Here is an 18,647-nt window from a genome sequence, read left to right on the forward strand (position 1 = left end):
GAAATCCGCCTGCCTCTGCCTCCCAAGTGCTGGGATTAAAGGCGTGCGCCACCACCGCCCGGCTCATACATCATATCTTTAAAATGACTGAAATTGCACCCTTTGGGGAACTCTCCAAAAAGGATCAGGCTATTACTATCTATATGGACCCACTGAACAGCTCTAATTCCATCACTATGGTAGTAGTACATGCCCACCTGTATGATTCACAGGATGTATCTGCAGGCATTTAGAGAAAAAAAAAAGTGACATTAAGTTCAATCAGAATACTGGTGCTGCATTGTCTAATATAGTGGCTACATATGACTAAGTTAGCTAAAGCAACATAAATACATAATAAAGTCTAGCTCCTCACTTGCTCTGGTCAGGTCACATTCCTAGTGCTCAGTAGCCATGCATGGCTAGTGACTATCACACAGACAGTGCAGAGATTGTTTCCATCATCAAAGAATGTTTTGGTGTGCAATATTGCCCTAGACTTAACTGCTCTTAAAGGAGATGTGGGGGATAGACATGTTTTCATTATGTTTTGCTTTGTTTTACAGTGTCAGGGGTAGGACCCAAGTCCTTGTACTCTAGCAATGAGCTACACAGCCAGCTGAGAAACCCACTAAAGGCACCACAAAAAAAGGCATTCTATCAGTCACATATATGACGTTGAGCCTTCTATATGGCAACCAAAAGTCAATGGCATTGTTAGAACAAAGGAAGGGAGTTGGCAGTAATTGGTACAGATCTTTAAAATACCAATCACCAAATATTATAGGTGAGGCATTTTTATACCTTGACTTTAACAAACCAACTCAGTGTTTGAGAATGGCAGGAGATTTTTATTACTCTTGGAGATTATATGATAGCTGTTGATTAATTGTGGTAGGTATGGAAGCTTTTGTGTCTGTGTGGGGCAAACATTGACTTCATTTAGAAATCCATATTAAGGTGTTGTGTTACCTGTTTTGCTACTGTGCAAACATGTACCTGCCAAAAGCAAGTCCAGGAACAGTTTCTTTTGACTCGGAGTTTAAGGGTAGGGCCCATCAATGGTGGGCAAGATGCGGCTGCATGAAGAGTGATGTCACTGTTCACTTTGCTGTGTCCACACTCGGGATGCTAAGAAGAGAAAGGCTGGAGATATAACTCAGAACTATGACTCCTTGCCTGAGTGAAACTGTAGGTTCCTCCTCAGTGGTCCCTGGGATGGGGCCACCCACACCCAGTATGGGTCAATAAAGACTGATCACATGTGCATAGTGGTAAGATGACATAATGCTTAGATTTTATTTTCAAATGTTTCAGGAAGCAAGTGTAGCAAAATCCTCACAATGACTGAGTTTGGGTGATGGAGATATGGGGATTCTGTAGCTCAACATTTGTGTTTAAAATGTATATACTTTCCAATCTATAAGATGCTTAAATGGAAACGCTACCACATGTTTACATGGACCTCCTGCCTCACAATAGCTCATTAAAGGGACTCTTGGTGGCATCAGTCTGAAATCTTTCATATCAATCTCTGACTCATATAAAAAAAATATGGTTATATATTCAATGCAAATGTAGACAAGATAATCACCATAGGGTATAATTACTATCTTGCAATTATTTCAGAAGGAAACCCCTAGAAAGAGGATGCAGCCCTGCCCTGTAAGAACAGTGCTCTCATAAAAATAGACAGCACATTCTAGGTTTTATTACTTTTAGCCTTATGAAATATTTGGATATGTGAACATCACATTTATCTATCCCTCATTGAAATGTATTTTGAAGGTTGGAGAGACAGTTCAGTCAGTAAAGTGTTTGCCAAAAATCATGAGGATATGAGTTCAATCCCAGAACCATATAAAGCTGCCACCACAGTGTGTAGTAGCATGTGCTTAACAGTCCCAACCACTGGAAGGTAAAGATGAGAGGATCCCCATGGTTCCCTGCCAACTAGGCTCACTGAACTGGCAAGCTCCAGACCAATGAGGTCTTGTTTCAGAAAGCAAAGGGAAGACTCTGGAGGTATGATACCTGAAGAGTACCACATGCATACACATGTGCATACAAACACACATACACACACATGCATAAGTCAAAAGCAAAATTTATGCCTCAATTTTTTGCTATTCTGAAAAATATAGACTTAACTCTCCTCACTCATATTTCCTTGTGCCCTTAAGAGTGCTCATGAGAAAGCAGAATCGTTAAGTTGTAAGTCTTTATTTTTCAGAAAAGTTTCTAATTAAAAGGGAAAAGTTAGAAGTTCATCTTAACCTTCAACAAAATGAAGGATGGAAACCAATTACAATATCAGAAAAGATAATAAATTTACAAAAAACTAGTGGTCTTAAGCCAGGAGATGGTATAATTCCCGCACACAGCTTTAATTCCCGCACACAGCTTTAATTCCTGCACTTGGGAGGGAGAGGCAGGCAGATCTCTGAGTTTGAAGCTAGCCTGGTCTACAGAGTTCTAGGAAAGCCAGGGATATATAGAGAAACCCTGCTTTGAAACAAAGAACAGTAATCTCAATGGCCAAGCAGAACCTGGCAATTTGAATATTTCTTAAGAATACATAGTTTTCACCCAGAGCTATAAAAGAGACTTTGTCTCAACAAACAAACAAACAAACAACAAAAAGGAATACTCAGTTGTCCAGATCTCTTGGCCCTTCCCCCCAATTTTGGGAATGCTTCCAAGGAAAGAGCAACTTAAAACCAAAATGCTTTTAACAACCTTAAAGCCATCTGGGATCTGAGCCTACACATGAGATCTATTTTCTAGAGCTGCATTTGCACTTGTGAGGCAGATTAGTGTTATGTTCTGTCTTGAGCTGGACTCCCTGGCATTGTGATCTGTGAGACAGGTTAGTGTTGTGCTCTGTCTTGAGCTGGACTCCCTGGCATTTGCGATCTTAACACTAACAATGACAACACACACCATGGCTGGGAATTTGTACAATATCCTGTTGTGGGAATATTATGAAAATCCGTTACCATCCTGTGCTAAGGTCAGCTACTCTCTGCCACGGTGGTCTTGCCACCTCTAGACCAGCCCCTGGCAGCAGCCTTCCCAGCTCTGGTTCGCCTGCCTAAGAGCTGTTTCTACCTTCTCAGGCATCCAGCCCCTGTGGTCAGTGGTCCCAAATCCTCTTAACCTAGTAAATCAAAACTCTAGAAGCTTAGAATTAATCAGTCAGATTTATATATCAATAAATTCTCAATTCACAAGATGCCCACACAATAGTTTCAGAGCCAATTGATATTGATATAAATTGCCCACCTAGGTAAGACAAATTGTCCTGTAATTATCCATCCCTTATATGGTATTCATAGCTACCTGTGGCTATTTAAAGCCACCTGCAATCTGGATCGTCCTGTTCTTCCTCCATCTTCCTTCCTTCTCCTCTCTGTCCTTGTCTCTCTTTCTCTGAAACTCTTAGCTCTGCCTCCCTTTTCCCTGTCCAATCATAGGCTTCTTGTTGTATTACTATTTAAACTAATTGGGGGGAAATTCTGCTACAATATCCTCTGCAGTTGGGAAGTCACTTCTTTGAGAAAAAGTAGCTTGCTGATTAGTAGCAAATCACAGCATAAGTCAATCTGTAACAAATATAAAGGAGTATGATGAAGTTCCAAAACTTGTTTTATTGTTTCTTAAGTATTTACGGCTAGTGAGATGACTCTGTGGGTTAAGCTCTTGCCACATGAACCTAGCAACTTGAGTTCAGTCAATGGAATCCACTTCTGTAAAGGTGGAAGGCAAGAACTCATTTCACCTTTGACCTTCACACTTGTACATCTTCACATACACACACACACACACACAGACACGGGGAGGGGGGGAGGAAGGGATAATAATTTTAAAAATTACTGTGCCTAAACACAACATTTATGCTGTGAAGTCAGCAGTGGCTCACAGTGAGACTTCTCATCTGTCACAGTCACCCCTTCATCATTAATGGTTTTAAATATGAAATGTCCCTGACAGGCACATGTGTTTCAACACCTGAAATACCAGTTGATTTCACTGCTTTGGAAGTCTGTGAACTAGCCTGGCTAAGAGAAGTGGGTCCTTGGGAGATGGTTCTGAAGGTTATGCGTGTCTCTGGTTCCAGTCCAAGCCATCTGCTTCCTGTTTTGCCAAGATGTGAGGAGTCACAGTGTCATGCACCACCAACACATGGTGGTTCAATATGATGGTCTGCTGCCTCTGAAACTGAACCAAAATAAACCCTTTCACTTGTCAGTTGCTTCTGTTGTTCAGGTACTTTCTAACAGCGATGGAAAAGTAGTCTAGTCATCTGTCGACAATATATATCTTTATGTCCCTCTCCTGCCCTCTTTGGTCTTTATTTAATCCTGTTTCCATCCACCCTTTGTCATTCCTATTCATTTATCCACTGTGTATGTACTCAACAGTCACAGATCTGAACAATACAGGTGTGGCTCAGAAGTGACTTGTGACCATGTGGAGCTTACATTCTAGTGAGAGAAGAAATAAGAACAGAAAAGATAGTACAGTGAACAGCAAGAAAAAAAATATATACAAAGTGGTAAGATGGGGAGGGGGTCACAGGTTAGAAAGGGAGTAAGAACCTAACTTAGACTCAGTGGCTGGGCTGGGCTCTCTGGGTGAATGACATTTGACCTATCAGAAGCAGAATTAAGGGGGATGGCTTTCTCGAGTGCTTACTATCTTTGTATGTTTGGGAGCCTGTACCTGTGAATCTTATAGCTTTCTGAGTCTTAGAACAACCCCTTCTTTTTTTGGAAGAAGGGAATGTTTGAATTCTAAAAGAAGGCTCACATTTGGACATGTCAAATTTTAAATGTGCGTGATACATTTAAATGATGATGTCCAAACTGCAGGTACTCGGTATGAGGCTGAAGCATGGGGTTTAAGTTCAAGGCTTAGATTCCAACTTGGGAAATATCAATACCCAGACGTTATTGAAAGCTACAGTAATTGACAAGTCCCCTCCACCCCCACAATATCTGAAGACTTCTAACATTAGAGGTCAACAAGAAGAGAAGGAAGTCAGGGAGAACATCTTAGCAGTTGACATGGCTCTCTGTCTACATTGACAGAGAGCTGCTTTCTTTGCCAGGTGGAGTGGAAGCTTGAAGGTTCTTTGTAAAGTTAGTTGGATGGTATTTTGCTGGGGCTGCTCTGTGAAGGGTATTATGTTGACTCATAAGGACAAATCCAATCTGATGAGGGTGTAGGTGAACAATGTCCCATTGCTGCTTTAAGAGCCTGAAATTTGGTAGAAGAACCTGGGGGGGAAATCCAGCTCATTTATAATCCAGGGTTCTGGAGGAGCCTTCACGGAATCCTTACAGAGGTTGAGTTTAGCTGTGAACAGAGCCATGACAGACCCTGAAACCTGTAGCTGGAAATATTTAAAAAGGCACCATCCCACTCTAGCGCCAGCTACTCTCTGGCTCCCATGATCTCACTGCCTCGACTGCCCATCTCACGGTTCTCTTGTGGCAGATCCTGCTCACATTCCCAGCCATCCATCCCCTGTGGTTAACCTGGTAAAAATCAAAACTCTAGAGGCTTGTAATTTATCAGTCAGATTCTCAACCCACAAAATACAGAATGAACTCAAAACTCAATTGATATAAACACAAGCTACACATCTAGATGGGGCAGATGCACCCTAATTATTATTTAATTATCTATCTGAGAAATCCCCAATACTTACAGTTCCCAGGACTGTGTGGTTCTGGCTCCTCTTCCTCGCCTATAGGTTCCATCTTATCTCTTCCTCTCCTCCCCTTCCTTCCCTTTCTGTCTCTCTGTCCCATCTCTAAAATTCTCAGCCCACTTTCCTTTTCTACTGCCCAATCACAGGCTCTCACTTTATCTTGTGCCTGCCCTCACCTGAATATAGACAGCAACCCACAGAAACCAGACAGTCATTGATAGAAATTTTGGCATTTGAAAGTGTAAACACTGAATGTAAGAGAGCAATCAGACCATTGAAAGCATGAGGAGCCCCAATATCCAACGAATGGATAAGGGAGACAATTGGTACTGATTCCCAGGAGTATAATGTCAATATCATAGGTCAAACCATAACTAGAAATATCAGAAATCAAAATGCTTGATGTTTTAATTGTGGTGAATTTGGTCATTCCCCCCCTCCCCCAAAAAATTGTAAGGCTAAAAGATTTGGAACTCAAAATAACATTGACACTAGAGAATTTGGTAATTGTAGGAGAGAACAAACAGGTTCTGGTGTATTTGAGCTACTGTGGAAAGGGCAAACATTGGTCAACAGCCTGCTGGTCTGAGATACATGAGAGGTAACCTCTTGCCATTGGGTGATGAACTGAAGGGCCTGTCAGCTGAAGGCCCCACAGCAAATATTACGAGTTGTTTTCCTTTGGTCAGTCAGGAGGTACCAAGCAGGCAAGAAAATCAAAATTAGGTATTTCTGATCTTAGGCATGCTACAGAAGGAAGTGCAGCTTTGGATCTAGCTACAGGTACCTCTCTTACATTATCTCCAAAAGTTGAATGTTACAAGTTAACCACTGGTGTGTATGTTCTGGGACAGTGGGAACAATCTTGGGAAGAAGTGGATTAACTTCTCAAGGATTTATTGTGCATCCAGGTATAGTAGATGGGGGTAGCAAGGAAGAAAAAAATTATGGGATATGTGAAAAAGGAGATGCAAATTGATGCAGAGGATAATAGAAGTGGCCAATTGTTGTTTCTTTACATGAAGGGCAAGGCTGCTCCAGTAGAAAGGTCAAGAGCTTTTGGGAGGACTGGAAAACCTGTGTTCTGGCCAACAATGGTTAATGATCAAGGACCCAAATTAATGATACACATGAATGGTGTTGACATAGAAGGTTGGATACAGAAGCTGATGATAGTATACTTTCCCAAAAGTCTTGGAATCCAGATTGGCCACTTCAAAAGGTTTACACACAATTTATAGGAATTGGTAAGTCATCAGGAATAAGACAAAATGTTCAATGGATTATCTGTGACAGACCAGAAGGGCAAACAGGGAAGCTGAGACCTTACGTGGCTGACACACCCATAAACTTATGGGGAAGGGATCATTTACAATAATGAGGTATTCAAATTAATATTCTTGCAATTCCAGGGAAAGCAAATGAAGAAATTAGGGGTGATATGGTAGATCCTGGGGAAGGTATTAATCCAGGTGATAGAGAACAATCACAAGCTGTGCCCATGGTCAAAAAACAGGATGTGACAGGGATTGAGTTTCCAAGTTTATAAAAGGGGCCACTGAGGACATACCAACAGCCTTGCCCCTAAAATGATCATCAAACCAGACTCTTTGGCAAGAGCAGTGACCCTAAAAAAAGAAAAATTGCAGGCACTTGAACAACTGGTACAAGAGCAGCTGGAGGATCAGTATATAGACGAGCCTACCAGCCCATGGAATTCTCCTGTGTTTGTTGGAAAAAAAAGAAATCATAAAAATAGAGGATGATAACAGGTTTAAGAGCAGTTAATAAGATAATTCAACCAATGGGTCCTTTACAGCCTGGACTTCCTTTACCATCTTTGTTACCAAAATCATAGCCTATAATAATAATTGACTTGAAAGATTGTTTTTTCTCAGTGCCCTTGCATGGGAAAGATAGGGAAAGGTTTGCTTTCTCAGTACCTACTTTGAATAATAGTCATCCACTAAAGAGATACTACTGGAAGATGCTCCCACAGGGAATGTTAAATAGTTCAACTTTATGTCATTATTTTGTGCAATAATCATTAGAAATAATTCATAAGCAATTTTCTCAATCTATCATTTATCATTATATGGATGACATTCTGTTGGCTGATTCTGACAAAGATGTTTTAGAGACTATGTTTAAGGTAACACAAGGAACTCTGCCATGCTAGCGGTTACAGATTGCTCCAGAAAAAAAAAAATAATAAGAAATTCACTTAGTTACTTGGGTTATAAAAGCAGCCAACAACAACAACAAAAAAAAATTGACCTGTACTGGCTGGTTTTGTGTGTCAACTTGACACAGGCTGGAGTTATCACAGAGAAGGGAGTTTCAGTTGGGGAAGTGCCTCCATGAGATCCAGCTGTGGGGCATTTTCTCAATTGCTCCTTGTGGGTAGTGCCATCCCTGGGCTGGAGGTCTTGGGTTCTATAAGAGAGCAGGCTGAGCAAGCCAGGAGAAGCAAGCCAGTAAAGAACATCCCTCCATGGCCTCTCATCAGCTCCTGCTTCCTGACCTGCTTGAGTTCCAGTCCTGACTTCCCTTGTGATAAACAGCAATGTGAAAGTAAGCCAAATAAACCCTTTCCTCCCCAACTTGCTTCTTGGTCATGATGTTGTGCAGGAATAGAAACCCTGACTAATACATGACCACAAAAGGTACAGAGCTTGTAGGGGACCAATCACAAACTCTTAAAGATTTTCAAAAATTAATGGGAGATATTAACTGAGGCCTACAATTGGATTAAGTACATATGAATTAAGTAATGTATTTCAAACACTACAAGGAGATTCCAATTTAAACAGTCTAACAGCTAAAGCAGAACAAAGTCTTTGTAGAACAAAGACTGCAAGAGGCATATGTGGGTAGAATTGACCCTAAACTGAGAGTCTGGTCATTTTACCTTCAACTCATTCTCTTACTGGGCTCATTATGCAAAGGGAAGATAGTATCATGGAAAGGATTTTTTAAAAGCCTGATCTTACAACTAACCTGCTAGCTCTTTAGAAATCTCTTTCTATTTGTGTTGTTCTACTGAGCTAGTCTTCCTTTCTCTTCAGCTTCTCCAAACCCAAGAGTGCTCCTTAGCTCTCTTTCCTAAAATACTGTTTTACCTGCATCCTCCCAGCTGCTTCTCTGTGGTTTACAAGTCCAAGGAGAGAATCCCTATCTCTTACCCAGAGCTTCTTTCAGGAAGGCTCTTCCAAGCCATAAGAGAGAGTGCTCAAAGGTCCAATTGCTATAAAAGAAGTCTCTAGCTCCTCCCTTCTAACTTGGCAGGCTGAACCATACCACCATCTGGGTGGAGGGCTCCAAGCCAAGTGTGTAGGAGCTGAACCATTTCACCTTTATGAGGGGGCAGCTCCAGGCCACCCAGCCCACTTTGCCTCAGGTCATAGAGCAAATCTGGTCATAGACCAAAGACCACCAGACCTGTCCCAAGCAATACGCCTTAAAGCAGGCAGAAACTTTTTATCCTTTAGTGTGCTTATCCATTGATACTTTTAGCGGCACAGTTTGCCAATCAATCAAAAGTTGAGAGATTGGTATTCTGTTGTCTTATCTGATTGTGAGTAGTGAACAAGCCTGATTGTTAAACATGCAGGTTGTGAAGTTAGACTTTCCTAGTTCCTAGATGTCTCTCTTTCTCCCTCCCTGGTCCTAGAAACTGAAATCAGGGCCTTGCCTGTGTTAGATGAGCACTCTACTGCCAGGGTACATCCCCAATCTTCGTGTTTTTCTCTTAAAATGTGTTCTCGGGCTATTGGTGGGTCATTTCGTTTCAAAAAAGAAAAGGGACAGCGAGCACAAGGATCTTCACGATTCTAAAACATACGAGAGACAGAAAGCCCTCTGATAACGTCTACTACGTCTCTCAATTCTTTACAAACGTGCCTGCCCCAGTAGTTTTATTTTTAGTGTCCTCCTCTGCTGTACCGGGGTTTGGAGAACAGTCTTGCCTCGGGTAATTTGAAGTTAAAGGAAAGTTGGCTCTGCTTCCTAAAACGGTCCCCCTCGACTCCGAGACTGCTCCACACGAAGGAGCTGCAGTTTTGAAACAGAAGAGGGACAAGTCAGAACACCCTCTGACCGCCCGGACCCGAACCCGCAGAAACCCTAGTTAGCTTCCCCGGACTTCAGCGCCAGACTTTGCCTCTTCGTCCAGAGGTGGCCACGCCCGGTCACGCCCACCGGAAATGACGCCCCGGCCGGCTACTTCTTCTTCCGCAGTCCGCCGGCGGCTCAGTCCAGGCCTGCTCCGGGGGTGCATCGGCTTCGCCAGCGGCAGAGGGATTCTGGGTAACGACCGTGGCCGGCGGGGCGGCTGGCTCCGCCCAGCAGGTTCCACTCACGCCAGGGCCGTTGGCGGTGGCGGTTGTCCGGCCCGGACCAGTGGGACATGGAGCAGCCGTGGCCGCCACCGGGCCCCTGGAGCTTCCCGAGGACTGGCGGGGAGACCGAGGAGGAGAGTGACTTAGACGTGTCCCCCTCTTCTTCCCACTACTCTCCGGTAGCGGACGGCGGCGCCCAGGTAAGAGCGGCCTGCGTTCTGCCGGGGGGCGGGGGATGGGAAAGGTCTGCGGGCACCGCGGGGAGCCTGATGCCAAGCCACAGCTCTTGCAGCATCTTCCGCGAGAGGGGAGGTGACCACGCACGCATTCCCGACCTCCACGTCCACGCACACTTGTCTCTTCACCCGGGCTGGTTGCCCCTCACCTTTGCAAGAGGTTCCTCCTCCTCCTCTCTGCTGTCAGCGTGGAGCTTTGGGGGCCGCTCGAGCTGTATAACATTGACCCTTTGTCCTCTTTTGCGTGCTTTCATCCGAGCCTTTATTACCAGCTCCGGCTACTTTGTGCACAGTTGATAGGAACAGAGAGTGATTGTACTTCTAGAATAGTACACCGAGTCCCGACATAAACATCTCACGTGCTCTTTCCCACGCTGACATCTCAGCAAATTCTGTAAGCCTTGCCTTTGACGCTGGCACACACCTCCGTTTCTCTCTGTCACTGGGTACCTTACTGTATTCAGAGTTTCATTCCTCGTCAGTCTCCAGTGGAAAGCATATAGCCACACACAGAATTGGCTTTTCTTTCAGACTTCTTCCCGAAGTTTCTGATACTACATGTGTATTTCAACCCAGCTTTGCTGCCTCAGAAACTGTCAAGTGTGATATGCCATTTATGGCTTTACGGGGGTGCTACGCTAGGTACATCACTTTCTGACTTCTCCTTACCTGGGTGTGTTTTGAACCAGGTTTCAAAAGCATAGACTAAACACTAATCTTTTCAATGAAATTGAGTGTAGATGTCTGATCTCTAGGCGTTTTTGCAAAAATATGGGTCAAAGTTTTAACAATTTTTCTTAAAGATGACTGGTTTAAATTGTTTGCCGGCAAATGTGGGCCAATTATGCCAGCCTTCTGAGTTGATTGGGCTCACACACAGTATGCTGTTTCATAACCACAGACTGTGGTCATCCAACTAGTCATAGAGAAAGTAATGCCAAATGAGAGTTGGTGGGTCAGTAGTCACCTACTAATTACAGGTCCCTAGTGTCATCTTTGTATACTTAGTATAACAGAGGGAGGAAACGGAAAGTTGCTGGTGTCAGTTTGGACAGGCAAGGGAAACCCGTGTCAATTTCAGTGCACTGTGATTAACTGGAAGAAGTAACCCAGGAAACCCAGTATCTTAAAACTATTTTACCCATTCATTGGTTTAGGTGATGGCGGTTGGGGGGCTTTTACTGCCTTCATTAAAGGAGATCTCCCAGGGTCACCTAGTTAGATAGTGGCAAGGGTCCCCACTAGAACTCATGGCTCCCTGTCCTGTGTTCTTTCCAGCTGACTTCTGCACTGCCTATCTGGAGAAATACTATACAATTTTATTTGGATGAGAAGGCCTTTAAATGGTGATAAAATTCACAAAGTCATTACTTCTAAGAACATATAATTATTACAAACCTACTTATATGTCTTGCTAGCTTTAGGACTTAAATTTAGGGTTTAGAATATTTAAAAAGAATAAAATGTTTAATCAGTCAACAGGCTTTTAAAAATCTATCTTAAATTACTGGCTTAATTTTTATCAAATATGAGAGAGAAAGCTATTTCAATATAACCAACAAGTGATGTGTGAAAAGGCCAGCCAGAATCTGAGGACTTAAAAAAGATGCTTGTATTTTCTTTAAAGAGTTATTTATTTTATGTATACAAATACACTGTTGCTGTCTTTAGATAACACCAGAAGAGGGCATCAGATCCCATTACAGATGGCTGTGAGCCACCATGTGGTTGCTGGGAATTGACTCAGGACCCTGGAAGAGCAGTCAGTGCTCTTAACCGCTGTGCCTTCTCTCCAGCCCGCTTGTATCTCTTCTTAATTAAATTTTCATACAGTATATTTGCATCTTGTTTTCCACTCTCCCAACTCCTCCCAGATCCCCCCACCCCTCCCCACCCCACTTTATGTTCTCCCTCTCTTAAAACAAACTACTCAAATGAAATCCAAATAAACAAGCAAAAGACTAGTAAGACTAAATAAATGCAATTTTAAAAATAATTTAAAATGCTAAAATGGAACAAAAAGTCCACAAAAATCCCCATAGAGTTCATTCTGTGTTGGCTAACTACTGCTCAGCTAAGTACTGCCAGCCCTGGAGTGTGGGTGATGGTACTTAGTGATTTTTCCCTTTCTAGCAGGCACCAGTTGCAAACTGCTTCTTGGTTAGGAGTGGGGCCTTTGTCCATTTGGCCCTCTCAGTACTGGGATCCTGTCTGGCTGCTATTTGAGAACTTTTGATGTAAAATTGCTCCAGTAGACTTTAACAATAATAGTTTCTTTGTAGAGTTTTTGTTTACTAAAATTATGTCCTCTCAAACTTTTATATGATCATAGATTAAAATAAGACTTGATATGGGCTCAGAATGCAGCAGCGAGGAATGCAGAGAATGTGTGCCTAACATGGGCTCACTTCCCTGTGTTGCTTCTTTTTCTTAAAGACCCAATAGTATACTTAGCCATCTCCATGCATGTTGGATAGTATGGCCAAATGGTATAGGATAGTCTAAGGAGAATAATTTAAATATAAATAATTCTGGTAGTTGGTTAGATTTGAGAAATATTTGCTTTTGTATAATTATAAAAGGGCAAGATCCTGCACCCACTTTTAATAATTGCCTTTATTGGTATAACTTTGTTTTTTACAAATTAAGTTTTACAGCTTCATTTTTCTCCTTTTTTTCTGGCTCCCCCCCCCCGAGATAAAAGTTTCTCTCTGTGTAGCCCAACTATCCTGAAACTTACTCTGTAGAGTAGATGTAACTCACAGAGATCTGCCTGCCTCTGCATCCCAAGTGCTGGAATTAAAGGTGTGGAATACCACTGATAATTTTTCTTTTAAAAAATCATTTCATGTGTATGAGAGTTTTGCTGTGTGCACGTGTGTGTGTGTGTGTGTGTGTGTGTGTGTGTGTGTGTGTGTGTATCCATTTCCTGATGCCTGCCAAGGTCAAAAGGGGCGTTGGATGTCCTGGAATTGCAGATGATTGGGAGTCACCACATGGGTGCTGGAAACAGAGCCCAAGTCCTCTACAGGAGTAACAAATGATCTCAACCATTGAGCCAACTCTCCGACCTCATCATTTTTCTATTGTATCAAGAAGTAAAAATAAATGTTTTACTTGTTATTTAGAGACATGGTGATATCTGGGCTTGAAACCTGAATAAGGACTAAATAAGGAAACAGGAGAGCAAGTGTCCACAGACAGCCAGTAGAAATCTCAAATGTGCTAGAAAACTCACATTTACTACTGTGTCAGAACAGTTTGTTCAAGAAGTAAAGATCAGTTTATTCATCTAACAGTTATTAAATTCTAACTCCTTACAAAGCCTGGAATCAGGGAGAAAATAAGTATATATTAATATTAAAAATACCAATGTAGCATTGGATTAGGAGAAGATGGATAAGAAAAGGCTTAGGGATTGGGCAGGAATCAGATAGAGGACAGAGTGTTATCAATTAAAGGGGATAATAGGGCCCTGAGGGTGGGAAGAATAAGCCAGTAAGTAAAACTGACTGGAACTATGGAGTATGTGCTTGTAATAATAGACTCTAGGAAAGAGGATGACTGTTGCCCTCTTTTTAAAGGATCACTCTAGTAGAGAATGGCTATTGAAGACCAAAAAGTAGGACTATATTTATGTTATATTATACAGTTGAGATGTAAATTTATAAAGGCTTGAATAATGATACAGTTTTTGGAACAGATTAATTAAGAAGTTGTACATTTAACCAAGAGAACCTTAAAATAAATGCCCTCCACTTTTGTTGTTGAGACAAAGAATATAAGAAACTCAATACCCATTGCATTTCCATGAGTAGTTATGAAAATATTAAAAGTAGTTTCTCCTGAGTAGAGTAGAGCAGAGTCACCAGTTGGCACTTCTCAATTTCACTGTCACTGATTAGGATTGAGGTAAGGTGTGCCTGTGTGACATAACCATTTAAGTAGCATTTTTTATTAAGAACTCTCACATCATCACAGATTGTGATGGCACAAAGAAACTAGAAGCCAATAAATGGTTGCTTTGAAGTGAAGGGTAGTCACTGCAGGAAGATCTTGCAGGTTAAAGCTCTGAGGGTCTGGTTTTCAGGATGCAGAGCCATGACTGATGAACTGGATGTAAGTTTTGCTTTCCTTCTTCTGGGGAAGGATTCTGGAGCCTGCACATCTGATGTTTGTTGTGGGCCAGCTCTGTGCAAATCACTGACAGTTGCCAGTCTCTGTGGTGTTAGTTGTCAGGGGAGGAGCATAGAAGAACAAAGAAGCTCAGAGTCGAATTGATGAACTGCAATTGTAGACAAAGAATACGGATGTGCTGTGTACCAAAACGTCATACAGAGACCCTTTGAGTTGGAACACAGCGAGCTGTGTCATTGCTGCTGCCTTCATTTCTTACTAATGCAGTTGTTACATTTTGTTTAGATATATAGCCATGGGATTGAGCTGGCTTGCCAAAAGCAGAAAGAATTTGTGAAGAGCTCTGTTGCGTGCAAATGGAATCTTGCTGAAGCCCAGCAGAAACTTGGCAGCTTAGCACTGCATAACTCTGAGTCCTTGGATCAGGAACATGCCAAAGCACAGACCGCGGTGTCAGAACTGAGGCAGCGGGAAGAAGAATGGCGACAGAAAGAGGAGGCTCTGGTCCAAAGAGAGAGGATGTGTCTCTGGAACATGGATGCCATTAGCAAGGATGTTTTTAATAAGGTATGATCTTTGTCGGACCATAAAGAAAGAGGAGAGGGGGCTGGGTATGTGGTCAGAGGTAGAGCATGCAAGAGGCCCTGGGCTCCATTCCCAGCACTGCAGACAAAAATGAAGAGGGAAAACCAGAAGTGTCTGTAAGTAACTGTTGCAAAGCTCCAGAATCCTGTTAAGCAGCCGACATCTCCAAGCCTTGCTTCCTTCAGCATGCAGGGTAGCTGGGAGAGTGTGGCAGGTCAGCAGACCCCAACTCAAAAGGTGATGTAGCACATGCTGTGTGCTGGAGCCCACATGTGCACATTTCCTGATGTTGCTGAGCTGTTGGCTTCCTGTTAGTTTGTAACACTCCATGTGTTACTGAATTTGTAAATAAGGCCCTTCAGTTTACCAGCTTGGGTTTAGTAAACTTAGGTGATAATCTTTTTTTTGTTTGTTTAAATTTTATCATACTAGATTACATAAAGCCATTTTTGTGCAAATATACAGTGCCGTTTGAGATGTCCAGCCCCATGCCCTTCCATTCTCCCTTTTCTCACCCATTCCCTTCCTGTTAGTTGCCTTTGTGCCCCTAATAGTTCACATGTTTACATATTGTCTGTTCTTTAGTGATTTTGTACATCTATAGAAATATGATTATATCCAGGTGCAAATCATTTTTTTGCAAATCATATAACCTCATACTTTTCTGTGGCTACAAAATTGTCATGTGTGTGTGTGTGTAGTGATATATATTTAATCTTACTTTATCATTCAGCTTTGGGCATCCATGTTAGTCGAATACCTAATAAAATGATGATACAGCAAATTTTGATGTGTAAGTATCTGATATGTGAACTGGCAGTTGTTCAGGTACATACCCAAGAGTAGTATTTGTAGCTGGGCCATATGGTGGCTCTATTTTTAGTTTCTTGAGAACCTACATACTAACGTTCATAGTAAGAAGATGGGCTCTCTTACATTCTTGTTAGTGTATATGTGTGCCCTTTTGTTTGCAACCTTGAGCATTTGTCATTTATTTTTGTAGTGACTACTATCCTGATAGTGGTAAAATGGAATCTCAGTGCAGTTTTGATTTGCATCTCTTGGGTGGCTGATCTCATACATTTTCCCATATATCTATTGGCCATTTGTAATTAATTTTTGAGGATTGTGCTCACTCCATTAGTCCATTTATTGAATGGATTGTTTGATTTCTCATTGTTTAATATTTTGCTTCTTTGTGTACTATAGTAAAAGATATTAGGGTAAATGAGATGGTTCAGCAGGTAAATATACTTGCCACCAAACCTAATGACCTGAGTTTGGTCCTGAGGACCCACATGGTGAAGGGAGAGGCACTTGCATATTATCTTCTGACCACCACACATACTCTAAGGTATGTTCACACATGCATGTTCACAGAGAGAGAGAGGGAGAAGAACATACACATCTGTACTCATGCAAACTAAACAAGTAAATATAATAAAACAGTTTAATCTTGAAATAGGTCTGAGACCTCTGAGGTACAGCTGACAGAGTTTATCTCATTTTGTAGGCCATGTCTTTGTTTTTGCTGTGTGGAGACTTTGTATAAAGTCTCTGCTTAATTGCTGGTGCTGTTTCTTAAGTGACTGGAGTCCTGGGCAGAGTCTGTGCCTCTGCTGTTATCTTGAAGTGTTTTCTGTGCTTTCTTCTTTAGTAATGCTGGAGTGTCAGGTCCCACATTAAGGTCTCAAATGCATTTGGATGAGATAAAGATTTAGATTCTTCTATGTGTGGCTGTCCAGTTGGCCACTACTACTTGAAGAAGCTGCCTTTTCTCTGATAAATAATTTATTTTTTCCATCTTTGTCAGCTGTGGCTCTCTCATACACAATTGAATGGAAGTCAAGTACCATGATACCTCTAGTATTTTCTCTTAGCTCAGCTTGTTTAGGCTATCTGTGATCTTTTGTGTATTTTCTCTTAGCTCAGTTTGTTTAGGTTATCTGTGATCTTTTGTGCTTCCATTTGAAATTTTTTTCTTCCTGGTTTCTGTGAAGAAACACATTGGGATTTTGATGGAGATCACATTGAATCTGTAATTGGTTTTGGTATCATAGCCATTTTTACAATATTAAATCTTGTCCAATGGACAATGGAGATCTTTGCATTTCCTACTTTTTACATTTCTTTCCTCAGTGTTTAGGGTTTGTACTATAGATGTTTTTCACTTCCTTGCTAGAGTTAGGTTTATTCCAAGGTCTTTTGGGGGGGAGACGGGTGGGAGGGAGTTGGTTTCGAGACAGGGTTTCTCTGTGTAGCCCTGGCTGCCCTGGAACTCACTCATAGACCAGGCTGGCACCGAACTTAGAACTTTAATGGGATTAAAGGCGTGTGCCACCACTGCCTGGTTTGTTTTTTGTTTTTTTGTTTTGTTTTGTTTTGTTTTGTTTTTTTGTCTGCTTTTAAGGCAATCATGAATGTGATATTTTGTTTTGTATTTATTTCTCAGCATGTTATTAGTTTATAAGCTACTGATATCTTTATGTTAGTTTTGTATCCTATCACTTTGTTGAAAGTGTGTATCAAATACAAGCTTTTATGGTATAGTCATTGAGGTCTCTGACCTGTAGAATTATATTATTTACAAATAAGAACACAATTTACTTCTTCCTTCCTGTTTGCATCCTCTCTTGTCTTATTGCATAAGTCATCAAGCACCATATTGAATGAGAGTGAAGGAATCAGGCCCCTTTTCTTGTTTTGGATGCTAATCTTGACTTTTAAGTAACAGTATTGAAACATTGAATCAGTCTTTTAAATTAATAATCTAGAGAGTGGAGTCTCTTAAATAGTACAGTACTTCTGCCAAATTAATAGTGTTTTTGTTTTAAAGACAATCAGTTTTGTTTTAGTTTAAGTTTTAGATGGGATCTCGTGTAGACCTGTCCCATCTGGAACTTTCTTAGATAGCCCAGAGAGTCCTCAGACTCAGAGATCTGTCTGTCTGCCTCTGCTTCCCCCCAAAAAGACATGTGACACTGTGGCCAGGTATGTATGCCTGAATCTTGTAAAATATTTACCAGATTCTATTACTCCATACCAAATACACCAAGACATGAAGACTTTGTTAACTTTTTTTGAGTACTTCTTCCATGTTAAATGATATGTTCAATCTATTTTGAACTTCGTCTGTATCTCTGCTTTTCAATGCTTCTACTAATGCTAGTAGAAAATTTTAAGATATAATTGTGGCTAGTACAGTATTGATCTAGGTAACAAAGTACAAGGTGCTTTTATTTTGAAATACAAGCTGGCAGGGAGGCAGTTTATTCATTTCATTTTTGGCAGTGATAATATTAGTGTATAAGTGTTATCAGAGAATACTTTGGAAAACTGTTGTGTTAGTTTTGCTGGTTAGATGAGAAATGTCTTGGTCTCCTTTGTGACTTACTTAACACATGCGAATTCTTCCATACTAGACGTTTGTACTTAGTTCTAAGGAGGATTAAACTAGCCTCCCAAGAGAACTTGTTTTAGAAATGCAAGCAAGCTATATTTTTTTTTTGTTTTATCTCTTCTCGAAGAATTTATAGTAAATATCTTTGACTCTTATGTGCTTGGATTACTGAGTTTGCTTCTATCAAGAAACCCAACAATTAGGCTACAGTTGCAAGTATTTGTTGGAAATGAATAATGCAAATGTAAATT

General features: G+C 41.3%; 1 protein-coding gene and 2 long non-coding RNA genes across 9 annotated transcripts in view; 1 reads left to right on the forward strand and 2 right to left on the reverse strand.

Annotated features, from left to right (window-relative positions):
- Nucleotides 1-3,609: 3,609 nt before the first annotated feature.
- LOC116103709 lies at nucleotides 3,610-9,040 on the reverse strand. Its single transcript, XR_004123547.1, has 2 exons — nucleotides 8,884-9,040; nucleotides 3,610-4,200 (listed from the first exon to the last, which is right to left on the reverse strand). It is a non-coding gene; the product is annotated as an uncharacterized LOC116103709 (long non-coding RNA).
- A 560-nt stretch (nucleotides 9,041-9,600) lies between these two features.
- Nucleotides 9,601-10,566, reverse strand: LOC116103708. Its single transcript, XR_004123546.1, has 2 exons — nucleotides 10,424-10,566; nucleotides 9,601-9,751 (listed from the first exon to the last, which is right to left on the reverse strand). It is a non-coding gene; the product is annotated as an uncharacterized LOC116103708 (long non-coding RNA).
- The window catches only part of Cdc37l1 (cell division cycle 37 like 1), a 63,264-nt gene continuing 54,522 nt past the window's right edge, over nucleotides 9,906-18,647 (forward strand). For 4 of the 7 annotated variants that reach the window (XR_004123545.1, XM_031390047.1, XM_031390043.1 and 1 more), the window contains exons 1-2: nucleotides 9,907-10,238; nucleotides 14,697-14,978. Coding sequence is in view for 6 of the 7 variants with exons in the window: in XM_031390047.1 (XP_031245907.1) it covers nucleotides 10,107-10,238; nucleotides 14,697-14,978 (414 nt within the window). In the remaining variant the exon portion in view is untranslated. Of the gene's footprint in view, nucleotides 10,239-14,285; nucleotides 14,394-14,696; nucleotides 14,979-18,647 lie in introns of those variants that run through there. The other 3 variants (XM_031390045.1, XM_031390046.1, XM_031390049.1) reach the window with 2 other exon arrangements.

This window comes from Mastomys coucha, unplaced genomic scaffold (assembly GCF_008632895.1).
Source record: "Mastomys coucha isolate ucsf_1 unplaced genomic scaffold, UCSF_Mcou_1 pScaffold21, whole genome shotgun sequence".
Taxonomy (NCBI): domain Eukaryota; kingdom Metazoa; phylum Chordata; class Mammalia; order Rodentia; family Muridae; genus Mastomys; species Mastomys coucha.